General features: G+C 40.3%; 1 protein-coding gene across 3 annotated transcripts in view; it reads left to right on the top strand.

Annotated features, from left to right (window-relative positions):
• The first annotated feature begins 8,505 nt into the window (after nt 1–8,505).
• Nucleotides 8,506–14,185, top strand: part of LOC311057686 (butyrophilin subfamily 3 member A3-like) — a 10,523-nt gene continuing 4,843 nt past the window's right edge. For all 3 annotated transcript variants that reach the window (XM_084074715.1, XM_084074714.1, XM_084074713.1), the window contains exons 1-3: nt 8,506–8,622; nt 10,701–11,045; nt 12,386–12,664. In XM_084074715.1, coding sequence (XP_083930841.1) covers nt 8,562–8,622; nt 10,701–11,045; nt 12,386–12,664 — 685 coding nt within the window. In that variant the 5' untranslated portion in view covers nt 8,506–8,561. The remainder of the gene's footprint in view (nt 8,623–10,700; nt 11,046–12,385; nt 12,665–14,185) is intronic.

Below are 14,185 nucleotides of genomic sequence, written 5' to 3'. Positions count from 1 at the left end.
GCCCTCTGTATCATCAAAGTTGCATCACCCCTGATCTACTCTGTGTATCTATAATAACCAGTGGTGTAACGTAAATAATAGTGATGAGCGGGTCGACCCGTAACCCGCGGGACCCGCGGGTCAACCCGCGGCGCGGGTGGGTCGAGTCAGAATTTCAATGCAATTATGCGGGCTGTGGGTGAGCGGGTCAGCCGTTCTCACACGCAAAAAAAATAAAAATAATCACATGCTCTTGTTTTGTCTGTATTCCTAATAAGAATAAGAATAATAACAATAAAACAGTTTGAATATACTTGGGGATTATTTTCTAACCATGATTTTACAGTATAAAAAAAAAAATCGCGGGGCGGGTTGAGCCATAGATTTATATATGGGTTCGCGGGGCGGGTTGAGGCGGGTTGGGTTCCGTCGCGGGGCGGGGCGGGGCGGGGCGGGTCATGAAAAAACCCGACCCGCTCATCACTAGTAAATAAGTACATTTACTCAAGTACTGTACTTAAGTACACATTTGAGGATTTTTTTTACTTTACTGGAGTGTTTCCAATGTTCAATACTTGTACTTCTACTCTGTAGTAACTGTAGTTACTAGTTGCTTTGTAGATTTTGATTATTATTACAAAACATGCATTAACCCCTATATACTTTTGCTATTTGAAAATAGCTGATCTAAAAGCTCACAGCGTGTCGCAAAGCTAGATCTAGGTCTATTTTAATGTGAATATTTGTATACCTTTACTCAAGTAAATTTTGAATACCGGACTTTTTTTGATACCGGAGTATTTCTACATTGCGGTATTGGTACTTTTACTTAAGTACAAAATGTGAGTACTTCCTCCACCTCTGATGATAACAATGTGAAGATTATAATGATTATTTTCTCCTCACTGACCAATCACTGTCTCACACGTAAAACTTTACAGAACGAAATGCTGAATCCCCTGGATATCACAGAGGTAAGTGTGTGTGTGTGTGTGTGTGTGTGTGTGTGTGTGTGTGTGTGTGTGTGCGTGCGTGCGTGCGTGCGTGCGTGCGTGCGTGCGTGCGTGCGTGCGTGCGTGCGTGCGTGCGTGCGTGCGTGCGTACGGGCGGGCGGGCGGGCGGGCGGGCGGGCGGGCGGGCGGGCGTGCGGGCGGGCAGGCGGGGGCGGGCGCCTGCATGTACAGTATGGCATTTTTGACTTTTAAGTTCATGCCTTAGGCCAGGGGTAGGCAAGATGTATTTCCAGAGGGCCATACTGACTTCGATAAAGTGAGTGAAGGGCCACACATTGTACAATTGAATTTAAACTTGAAATAGTGCTGAATTATGTTAAAACTGCATGAATTTGGAAGACATGCCAGACTATCGTTACAATCAAAATGTTGTTTTTTACAGCTGTATATCACTCTGGTGTACTCTGGCCTTACAATAAAAAGATTACTTACGTAAAACAATCCACGTCAACTTTTAAATGAGCCTATACATTTATACAATATCTTATCTGATATGCACCACTCCATAAGTCACTGATAAAACACATTGCATTATGTTACAAATATGGACTCAAGGTTGACTGTTTCACATTATAAACATAAAACCTTACAGTACATACGGTTGGAGAAATGCAGGTATAGTACTCAAATGGTAAATATCAATTACTATTAATTGGAGTTGAGTTAAATTATTTTTTCTCAAAACCATTAACATACGGCATCCTTTTAGAATTAGATTTAGATTTTTTTGCGGGGGTCATTTTGTTTCTTTGAGGACTTGGTGGGCCGGATTGAGATGGTCAAAGGGCCAGGTCCGGCCCCCGGCCCGTATGTTGCCCATGTGTGCCTTAGGCCTATACAGCTAGAACAGATAATAATATAATCCAATATTTCATGGTTTCAGGTGAACAAGAGGACAACCTGCTTCAACGATAGAAAAAAAAAGAAATGGAAAAAAGGAGCACTTCTTTTTGGTAAACTTAATTGACTTGGACCCCATGCAGTGCCGCTGTGGTGTCATAATGGACAGTGATTTTAAATTGGACAAGCAGATACTAGGATAAACGCTAAAAAATCAGCCTTCTTTGAATTATGGCTTTAATCCAAGGTCAAGTCTTTTTTTCTTTTTCTTTAGTGACTTGGAAACAAGACCGCAAGGACTTTCATGAACGACCTGTTAAAAGGAATTATCCTTATCCTTATTACTTTGAAAGGGTGATACATGCTTTTATTTCTTATATTTCTGGACTCCCTCCCTCTCTCGCCTGCAGCTAGTCCACTATCGGGAGGCATCGGCTCAAAGCCTGGACAGCAGGGGCGCGGCCACTGCGTTCTGATTCAAATCAACAGCCAATGAAGAAAAGGGGGCGGGATCCACATGCAGTGGGTGTTGCATGTAAATAGGAGCGACGGGAAGCAATTTCCCCTTGAGAAATTCCGGCCGACATTGTTGTGTACTGCTGTTTGCCTCTCGTCGGACTGTTTAGACGAGTTGCACAGCTCTCAGACCGGTAAGAGGCGTGTCCACTCAGATTTTGAGCGTGAGTTACATCCCGCCCACAAATACAGGGGTTTTGGCCCAGAAGTTCCTCACCCTTCCCGTTTGTATGCGAGAGCTGGCGAAAACTTCTGGGAACTCAGATTACTAGACCACAAATGCTGCCGCACGCCTCTTGACAGGAACTCGAAAGGGAGAACACGTCACCCTCCATTCTGGCCTTCCTCCACTGGCTCCCCGTACGTTTTAGGATTCAGTTTAACCCATTAAGACCAGTAATGCATCTGTGTCATTTCATTGATTTCTTTGGGGTATTTAAAAAACAATGCAGATATACACAGAGCGCTATGAGCTTGTAGATCTGCATTTTTTTTTTTAAATCATGAAAATGTGTGCACACTACAATACGATATCTGTGGCGATATTAGGCCCTCGATAACAATAATATCACAATATTCCATATATATTGCGATATCACGATATATTGCATGAAATTTCACCAACGATATATCACGATAGTCCTTGTATTCAATTCATAAACACATAAGATAGCACCAAACAGTTCAAAATCATCATTACACAAATACAGAGTCGGAAAAGCAACGTATCGTTTTTTTTTCGGCAGTATATCGATTATTTATCGCGGGAGAAAGTATCGCGATATATCGTCCCACCCCTAGTGCACATCTTTGAATATATATATTTTTTTTTTAAAGCGAACATTTGTAACTCAAATCTTTGCTTCTGGGGGATTCTATTAATGTCTTCTAAATCCTCAACATTTTTTTCTTTTTTTAAACTCATGTGGTATCTATCGGTGGTTCTCAAACTTTTTTCATGTCAAAGGACCCTCAAAATTATATGCATTTTGACGCGGACCCCCATCTTAAAATATGTTGTTCCAGGGACCTCCAGAAGCAAAGATTTGTTCGCTTTAAAACATATTTGCACAGATTTTCACGATTAAAAAATAAATAGCAGATCTACAAGCTCGTAGCGCGGCACTCGGTGCTGCGCTATGAGCTTGTAGATCTGCTATTTTTGAATAGCCAAAGCAATCTAAAATGACACAGATGCTTCCCTGGTCTTAATCTTTAAAAAGATTAAAATCTTTAAATGGATTAGTTTATACCTCTGCTCTTCTTAAACTATACAACATCAAGCACAGGGTTTTCTCAGTTCTACCTGTTTTTAAAACCTTTCAATCTTATAACTCAAGTCTTATTCCTTGGCTATTAACCCAGATAGAGAGGTGTACCTACCTTTAATTGCATTTTAATTGTGTTACATTGTATTTCATGCTTTTATTTGTTTGTAAGGATAATTCCTTAAAAGGATAATTCCTTTTAACAGGTCGTTCATGAAAGTCCTTGCGGTCTTGTTTCCAATGAGAACCTGTGAGCAATTAGGGGTTAAGAGTCTTGCTCAGGGACAAATTTCATTTCATCGACACATATGCTGATCTGGCCTGGAATCGAACCTGGGACAACCAGGGCCTCTGGCTCCCTAGGCGGGTTCACTAACCATTCAGCTATGGCCGCACCTATGGCCGCCCCTTGTATGCTTTTTAACGGGCTGCACAGCACTTTGGTCATCTCTGTTGTTTTAAAATGTGCTTTATAAATGAAGTTAGATTGGATTTGGACCGTTAAGAGGGAATTGTTAAGGGATCCTCAAGGATCCCAAGTAGTCCCTGGTATGAAATATAATGTTTGAGAAGCACTGACTGTAATTGCGTGGCAGGACCACTAGGGGGCATAAGTACACCACTCAAGCTGTATGTTGACTCTATGTCTGTTTGTGTAAATATGTAGATAATTTGTTTGTTTGTTTTATTTGATTGATCTCTCTTCAACCTACCCCCCCCCCCCCCTCTTCCCTTCTTATTATTTTTTTGTCTATGGAAATAACAAAAAAATATATTTACCCACTGTTTTACTTAAACCTGTGATGTGACAATAAAGCTGACTCTGATTGTGAGTGGTCTAAAGTTCTCTAAACTGTGACTGCAGTTCTCTCTGTCTTCAGTGAAGTTGTAGGACAGATGTTGAACGTTGTCATCAGAATCAGATGCTCTCCAGTGTGTCAGTAGATGCAAATGAACCCTGAAAGCGCTGAGAAGCTGCTTCCATGCCCTGTGGTACCAGTGGTGGAAAGTAACTAAGTATAAGTACTCAAGTACTTAAGTACAATTTGGAGGTATTTTTTTTTATTTACTGGAGTATTATACTTTTACTTCTACTCCACCACCCTAACCCCATATGCCGATCAACAAGCTCATAATGCCTCTCAATGCGACGCGTTGTGAGCTTGTAGATCGGCTATTTTCAAAAGATTTTTTATACATTTGAAAACTTGCAATGGGACATTCTTGAGTACTTTTACTTTTGGTACTTTTGGACATTTTGAGGCCAATACCTTTGTATCAAACTTTTACTATGTCTACATTGCGGTATTGATACTTTCACTTCAGTAAAACATTTGAGTACATCTTCCATCACTGTGTGGTACACTACATACTGTAGACGTCACATATAGGGTGACCTGTCACTGTCAGGGAGACAGTGACAGGACAGGGTGACAGAGTATCCCATGTGTATAGGGATGGTCCCTGGGTAGCTGTGTGGGCATCACAGCCTGTGATGGCACAGTGGAATGTTCTGTGAAGATTTCCTCTGTCTCTCTGCTTTCTATGTATGTGTTTGCTAATGTAAGTCACTCTGGATAAAGAGCGTCTGCTGAATGTCTACATTGTAAATTGTAATTGGCCATTTCTACGGAGGTGTGTGTGTGTGTGTGTGTGTGTGTGTGTGTGTGTGTGTGTGTGTGTGTGTGTGTGTGTGTGTGTGTGTGTGTGTGTGTGTGTGTGTGTGTGTGTGTGTGTGTGTGCGCGCGAGCGCGCGCGCGTGTGTGTGACCTCAGGTCTCTGTCATCTTCTTCACCAGGAACTGAAGAGCTCCAGTCAACCATCCCATAGGCTCTATCAAAGATGGTTGATATAGGAAGATACACCATCCCAATTGGAGCCACTAGAGGCGAAATAGTACACAAATCCTACAAATGGTCTCCTAAGTAGTCGTGGTTTGCTTCTCCCCCGACCATCCCACCACCCTCCCCCTCCCCTCTCCATGGCTGACAAAGTCATGTGGATGAGCATTGTATTGGTTGTGCGTGGCATGTTATCCCAAATCATACCCCATCAACCAAGAAATAAAAAAAAATAATAATGGAAAATGATATTGAGCATTGGAACACACATTAGAACATCTTATAGGGACAGAGCATAGAGTTAAAAAATCAGGGACAGAGCCCTCTATGTCTCGGCCGTCAGACTGCAGATGGACCCTTCAGATATCTTCCCACATCTCGCGAGAGTGTTGCTGGGACAGAGAAAGGTCGATAACAAAGTAGATTTTCTCCGATGTGGGTCTCTAAAAAAAAAGCCATTTTATATGAAAACTTGTACATATTGTGTGTCTTGTGACGATCGGGTCCAATATTTTGTTCAGTGACCATGGAGCTAAGGAATGGTTCAGAAGCTGTGTTCACGTTCACTCTTCCATTGAAATCAATAGACTCCAACCAGCTTCCTGTCTCCTAAAGAAGTGTCCACCTTCGTCATGCAGATACTGGATACATACAGCAAACTGGAGATGGCGAGTGTTGCTATTTCCGCTCCATGTACAGCAGCCATATTGCCTCGCCCCTTCCTTACTTCCTTCACAGGTGTTACCAATGATGATGATGAAGGCTCTGTTCCGTTTAGCGTAGCACAGTGGATCTCAAACTTTTATATTTCAAGGACCCCCATAACTCTGAGAGTGTACAAATGGAACCAAATGCACCCTTAACTCTCAGTGTTACACAGCCGTAATGGTCCGTAAGGGGCCATTTGGAACCCAATCAAAGAAACCAATACAGTCCCTGGACCACACTTTGAGACCCACTGGTGTAACAGAGTGTTTCCAGTGAGCCAACATGCAACAATATCAGCACCCTGACTCTGTTTGAGTAGCATTGGTAACACCTGGGAAGGAAGTAAGGAAGAGGACCAATTTCTTTACAATATGGCTACTGTGCATATGTATAGCAGCTCATCCTAGACATAAGTCACCTTCATGGATGCAAGATGTTTTCAAAGCATTCTGTCTATTGTTCCAACATTCCATATCTCTCCAACACTGTATAATCCTCTTATAATCATTTAGGGGGAAAAAAACAATTCAAAGCTCACCTCTTTTTACTTAAGTAAAAGTATCAATACTGCAATGTAGAAACACTCTGTTACAAGTATAAGTCCAGAATTCAAAATGTACTTGAGTAAAAGTACTAAAGTATTGGTATAAAAATGTACTTAGGACCAAAAGTAAAAAGTACTCATTGTGCAGAATGTCCCATTTCACAAGTTTTCAAATGTATAAAAATCTTTTGAAAATCTACATGTGCTCACAATGTGTCACATGATTGGCTATCTTCAAGTTGCCGACATGTAGGGCTGAAGTGGTTAATGTATGTTTTGATAATCTAAATCTACAAAGTACTAACTAAAGTTGTCAAAGAATTGTAGTAGAGTAAAAGTACAATAGTTGTCTCTGAGATGTAGCTGAGTAGAAGAAAAAGTACACAAAATTGGAAATAGGCCTACTTAAGCACAGTACTTGAGTAAATGTACTTTGTTACTTTACACCACTTTAGAGAAGTTACCTTCATGGAGACATAATGTTGAGCTCAACCTCTCTGCTTCGAAGGAATCAGTCCATGTCTCCATTATTCAAAAATAATGTATTTAGAATCATCTCAGGAACACTGACTGTCACACAAAGTCGATTTGAAAACGTTTCCAAATTCCAATGCAATAAGTTTACTTTTTCCATTTTTTTCCGAGACTGTGTTTGTTTTGAGATGTATTTCCATGCAGATTTGAGAACACGTATGGCAGTGTGTAGCCAGTAGTCTAATAGGCTATAGAAAAACATAAAGATGGCAGACATAACAAACTAAACAGGTGAAAATAGTCTACACACACACAAACAAACATGAAACAGCCTGTTTGAAAACACCAGGTCTTAATGGTCTTGCATTTGTTACACCTGTGTGACTGCCCTGCTGTGTAGGGGAGACAGAGCACTGTTAGCCTGGCTTACAGTGCGCTCTGGTGGCCAGGTGGAGTAACAGCAGCATTGTTTGCAAGGTTTCCACTGTCAGGTGGAAACCTGGAAAGTCCAAAAATGTTACTTTTTGGGAAATGTAAAAGTAAATAAATAAATAAGCTGTGTTCCACGGGATCCAATGTAGTTATTATGTAGTCACAACAGCTCTTTTCATTTGTTCAATATTTAGGCCTATTTAACACACATACACACACACACGCACGCACGCGCACGCACACACACACACACACACACACACACACACACACACACACACACACACACACACACACACACATACACACACACACACACACGCATGCACACACACTTAGCCACTTCCACTTTCAAAAGGTTTCAGCAAAAATAGCAGATCCACAAGTGTGTGTTGGCCCATTACATGATTAATAGTCAACACTTTGATCTTTTAAAATATCTTTTCCCAACATAATTGAAGAGTATTTTGTCCCAATTCTCAAGAATGGGGGATATATAAAATTATTATTTACTTAAAAAAGCATTTTACAGCTTATCTGTAAAATCCTCAATATTAATTTAACTCTCAGAATTAGAAGGTCATAAATGAACAGTGAGGAGTTTCCTGTGGATGAAAGTGCATACAATGACAGCTAAACCTTGATATATTGCTATTTGTTCCAAAAAGCTTTACACCAAGTTATGCTTACCTGTAACTGCTCCTAACAGCAAATCATTTTGCAATTATACTTTTTATTTTATTTCATTTCATTTCATTTCATTTTATTTTATTATTTATACTTTACAACACAAACAGCTTGAGAGCTTAGTATTTCCATAGTGAGTTCATGCAGTTTTTTTTACATAAGGGAGGAGCTGGTAACAACAGGTACTTATTTCTGTGCATGAGCCAGGTCAGCAGTGCATGATACAGCAGCTGTCAGAGTGTCCGTAGTTTTCTCATCCATGTGGATTTATTTCATCATTTTCCTTCTGATATGGAGCTGTTACAATACACAAGAGACAGGTAACTAGTGTTTTTCTTTCTTTCTTTGTTTCTTTGTTTGTTTGTTTCTTTGTTACTTTCTGTTTTGGAACAAACACTATTTTAATGTCGACACGGACACATGCACACGCGCACATTAGCACAAAAAAACCTAACATTCATTTAATTTTTGTTTGACATTAAGATTTATATTTTAGTTAGGTTTAGTAGTCTTAGGTTTAGTAGTATGTGACTAGCCTTCTTTTAGTTTAGGTTAGTTTTTATTTAGTTTAGTCTTTTTTTCAAGGACTGCTTTTATTTGTAGAAGCTGAAAAGGGTAGGATAATACAACGATGTATGTCAAGTCAATACATTAAAGTTTATTTTTCCTGACACGTTGTTTCGGTCAAATCTCTCAATTATATCACAAATAATCATATTTGAATTTAAATATTGTGAAAATAGCCAAACTACAAGCTCACTGCAAGGCGTTGTGAGCTTGTAGATCGGCTATTTTCACAATGTCTGCCTCTTTCTTATGGACTATTTGACAATTTAGCCAATTTCCTAGTCCTTAAATCCTTAAATTGTGACTTTATAAATGTGCAGATACCCTGTTTACACTTATACTGTATGTTGGTCTGTTTACTGTTGAGTGAGAACATTGCACATTAAGCTGACCCCCCAAAATAATCTGGGGACCCCCCAGTTTGGAAAACACTGGGTTGACTCAATGTTATGCAAAGCAAGTGCATGGGTGCTGTGGTAGTGGATCAAGACTGTTGAGATTTATTTGATCAAGTCTGACATTTGCATCTATGACTGATACAACGGATGTTTGAGTGCAAAGTAGCAGCAGGTAGCTAGGCGTTGAACTTGAAAGGTTCATGTGAACGCATTCTGGCGTTTGTGTGATTATGGTAAAAGTCTATTCTTTCGCTTGTCCTTTAAAGGAGTAGTTCACCCAAAACATTACTTATTTTCTATCAATTACACACCCCATGAAGATTTTTTAGTTTTGTCACATTCCTAGGCCAATAATTTGATGATAATAATAAAGATGCTAATGTATCCGGTAGGAGACACAAGGAGACTCTTTGTGTCTCCTACCGGAGAGACCGACGGTTATCAAATTATTGGTTTAGGAATGCGAGTAAAACAAAAAGATCTCCATGAATTCAATGCTTTGGGGTGTGTAATTGATAGAAAATAAGTATTATTTTTTTAATGAACTACTCCTTTAACAAGTATGTTTGTTTTATTTTCGATTTTTTTTTTTTTATTGCATGGAATGCGTAATGTGACGCTTAAGCGGTGGTTGTAATGAAATGTAATAGCATAACAGACGACACTCTACGTTACACTAAGGTCGTTACCACAGCGACCAGGAACACTATATATAAAGACTGCAGCACTGGAGAGAATTCATCATGGAATTATTTTCTGTTATTAGTATTATTATTTGAAGACTGGACTATTTGTGGATTTTGTGGGGAAATGTGATAACAACTTGTGAAATGATGTGGCGTACATTTGTATTCAACTCTGGATTACTTCAACCAGTTTCAACCGATCGTTAAAACAGGCAAACAGAAGCACCGTAATTAAGCAAAGCTCACGCACGCACGCACGCACGCACGCACGCACGCACGCACGCACGCACGCACGCACACACACACACACACACACACACACACACACACACACACACACACACACACACTAAACCCTCCTGGGAAGTTGCTACTGCTAATGCTGATAGGGTAACATGAAGTAGCCTACACGTGAACTTTAGTCACACTTTTAAGTGAACAGTATGCTAAGAAATAGAGCCCAGCTCCTGGCTGTACTAACACAATAATTGTTACAAAACCTAGGATAGCATGTAAACATCAAACATAGTGTAGTATCTCGTACTGAGTTGGGATTGAACCCCACTCAGCACGCAGCTGAGCTCAATTGGTAGAGATGTTGCAGCTGGGTCTTATCCGGGGCACTGCAGCATCTTTCTAAATAACATGCTATCTAAGTAAAATGCATCGCATCTGTGGACAAGCAAACAGCATACATCTAAATGAAAGACCACTACTAACACTAAATCCATCGTGTTTTGTTTTAAGGAGAACCTCAGGTGATCGGGTCGTCTCAGACCGTTCTGGCCAAAGTGGGGGATGAAGCCATCCTTCCATGTCACATTGAACCATCCATCAATGTGGTCAAGATGACAGTGGAGTGGACCAGACCTGACCTGAAGCCAGATAGAGTAGTGAATAGTCTTCAAGATGGACACGTTATCTCACACTCTTTGAACCCTCTGTACCGACAGAGAACATCTCTGTTCCATGATGAACTGTCTCACGGTAACATCTCGCTGAAGATCTCCAGGGTTCAGCTCTCAGACGAGGGAACGTTCATGTGTTTTGTTCCAACGCTGCGCAGCAGGGCTTTGATACAACTCCTTGTTGGTAAGATTTACTGGTCTTCATGTCGAACTTTGAAGACAAGCTCCAGAAAATGCAATTTCTCAAAGCCTCTGAAAAACTATTTTGTCTGAAATCAGACGACCAAGAACAGAGAAATGTCTGCAAAAAAATGTTATTTTATCATCTATTCAGGCTTTTGGGAGCACCCCGGACAGTTTTTAAGATGCGTGATTCAGTATTTAGATATTTGATATTAATTTTATCAGACACACCCCCTTCCTATACAAACCTATTATAACTTCAAACTCCATTTTAACCATGATAGATTCATCAGAAACACCCGTCCTTGGTTCTGGTGAGTGGTAACTGATATATTCTTCTAATACGTGAGGAGGCTGTGTTTTTTCAATTACTTTTTTCATTTACTTTTAATGATGTTTTTTGAAAATGAAAACAAATTATACAATAAAAAATAAAAAAAATACATGAAAAAGGTCATCGAAAAAACACGTATTAGGAGGGCAGAATGAGTCACCAGAACCAAGGACGGGTGTTTGTGATGAATCTAACATGTTAAAAATGGAGTTTGAAGTTATAATGTTTGCATAGGAATGGGGCGTGTCTGATAAAATGAATATCAAATATCTAAATACTGAATCAAGCAACTTAAAAACTGTCTGGGGGGCTCACAAAAGCCTGAGTAGACGATAGAATGAACCAAAACATGCATTAACCCCTTCAGCTCAATATACATTTCGGCCATTTGAAAATAGACGATCTACAAGTTCACAATGTGTCGCGATGCGACACATTGTGAGCTTGTAGATCTGCTATTTTCAAAAGAGTTTAATACATGAAATGGGACATTCTGCATAATGAGTACTTTCTACTTTTGCTACTTTAAGTACATTTTCATACCAATACTTTTGCACTTTTACCCAAGTCAATTTTGAATACCGGACCTTTACTTGAACAGAGAATTTCCATATCGCAGTATTGATATTTTTACTTAAAGGGATAGTTCACCCAAAATATTACTTTTTCCCATCGATTAGTCACCCCATGAAGACTTGAATTCTTGGTTTTGTTTTCGTCGCATTCCTAACCCAATAATTTGATGACCAGCGGACCGGTAGGCAACGGTTCCGGTAGGAGACACAAAGGAAACTCTTTGTGTCTCCTACCGGAACCGCTGCCGTTCATCAAATTATTGGCTTAGGAACGCGACAAAAACAAAAAAAAATATCCATGAATTCAAGTCTTCGTGGGGTGACTAATCGATAGAAAAAAAGTAATTTTAGGGGTGAACTATCCCTTTAAGCAAGAAATGTGAGTACATGTTCCACCACCGACAAACAAACATGTTTCTGTGTTGTTGGCAGGGTCTGTGTCTCAGCCAGTGATCTCTTTAAATGGCCCGAAAGACGACGGTTTATCTCTGACGTGTGATTCTGGCTGCTGGTATCCACAACCTGAGTTGTCCTGGCTGGACAGTGAAGGAGACCTGGTCCCCGTTGAACCCTCAGTTGTAGACAGACTGTCACAATACTGCTACGCCGTCCGGACCGACGTAACGGTGACACAACCTGGGAACCTGACCTGCAGAGTTCGCCTGCCGCACATCGACCACACTGCTGACGTACACAGAGTCATCCCTGCAGGTAATGCATGTTTTCGTCACTCTTTAATGCCTTCGGGATCCAGCTGTAAACACCTGTTATTAAGCAATGGTGGAAAAAGTGCTCAAATGTTTCAGCATCTTCGCTCATTGTTCTGTGATTGACAGCGGACGTTGGCCAATCAGGTGGAACCCGAGTGAACCCGAATGGAGACGAGTGCACCCAAGCGAAAACAAACGGCGGCCATTAAAACTCTCTCTGCTGTTTTGTCCGCTGTTTTAAAACTTTTACCAGGCTAAAATCGCCTATCTCCAAATTGAAAAGGATCATGCTATTCCCTCCCCTTTTAATATAATGGCCTATCTCCCTAGTAGCCTATGACTTGGGCCAAAATAGACATTTTTTTTGGCCTTAGTCACATGGATTTGTGCCTTAGGCCAAACAAATTGCCTAAGTCTGGAGTAAATCATTTGGCCTAAGTCAGGTTTAATCCTATTTAAACCTATTTAAATCTCTTATGTTACATAACTGACAGACAGTGTTATTTTTATGTAAATAATCATAATTTGTCATAAACGTGTTGGGTGAAATGATAAGAAATATCATAAAGTTTTGTTTTGGATCAGTTTTTATTTTTTTTCTGAAAAAAAAAAAAAAACTTGGGCCATTAGTTTAAGAAGGTGACGATACTGAACATTAGACGTTTGAAAATAGCCGATCTACAAGCTCACAACATGTCAATAGCTAGAAGTGCATTAAAACATAATATGAATACATATTTTAATCGTGAAAGAACGTCAAACATTTTTGAAACATTTTAACAACACAAATCTTGTCAACAACACAAAATATTTTCAGATGGGGGTCCGTTGCTAAATACATATTAATTTGGGGTCAAGACACAAGACGCTCACGCTATGAATCACATCACAAACAAATAGTGTTTTTATAAAAATGAGTACTTTAAATGCCTCTGAGGCAGTCGTTTGAGGTACATACTGTAATCATGTGCTTAACAAGACTTTAAGTAACAACCACATTCATGGTCTCCGCCAGGCCGAAGGCGTGGCAGAGACTATGTTTTGCCCCCTGTCCGTCCGTCCTTTCTTCCGTTCGTTCGTTTCGGACGAACAGGGGCCCTCATCCAAGGTTACTTCCACTATGCATGCTCCTCATGGTATCACAACACCACAAAGGCCTTAAAAACAAGGCTCCAGACATCCCAAAACAAACTGGTAAGGCTACCTCTTGGCCTTACACCCACAACTCATCTAACCCCTGCTCACTTTGCTAGGGTCGGACGGCTCAGGGTAGAGGACAGAGTACAACAACTTGCAATGGGCCTGGTCTACAAGATACCCATGTACCTGTCAAAGTACGTCACAATCACAACAACAGAGGCAGCTCCACTGATCACGTCCAACCCAGATTTGGCACAAACAAGGGGTTGAATTTGTTCTCCTGCTACAGTATGTCACCAAAATGTGGAATGCCCTACCAAAAGTAGTGAAGGAGAGTAAAACCTTACTGTCCTTCAAAACTTCCCTAAAAGAGTACCTTCAG

The sequence above is a fragment of the Gymnoscopelus microlampas genome (assembly GCF_963454915.1).
Source record: "Gymnoscopelus microlampas genome assembly, chromosome: 12".
Lineage (NCBI taxonomy): Eukaryota > Metazoa > Chordata > Actinopteri > Myctophiformes > Myctophidae > Gymnoscopelus > Gymnoscopelus microlampas.
The sequence above is the reverse complement of the archived record's forward strand: the minus strand, read 5'-3'. Positions and strand labels throughout refer to the sequence as shown.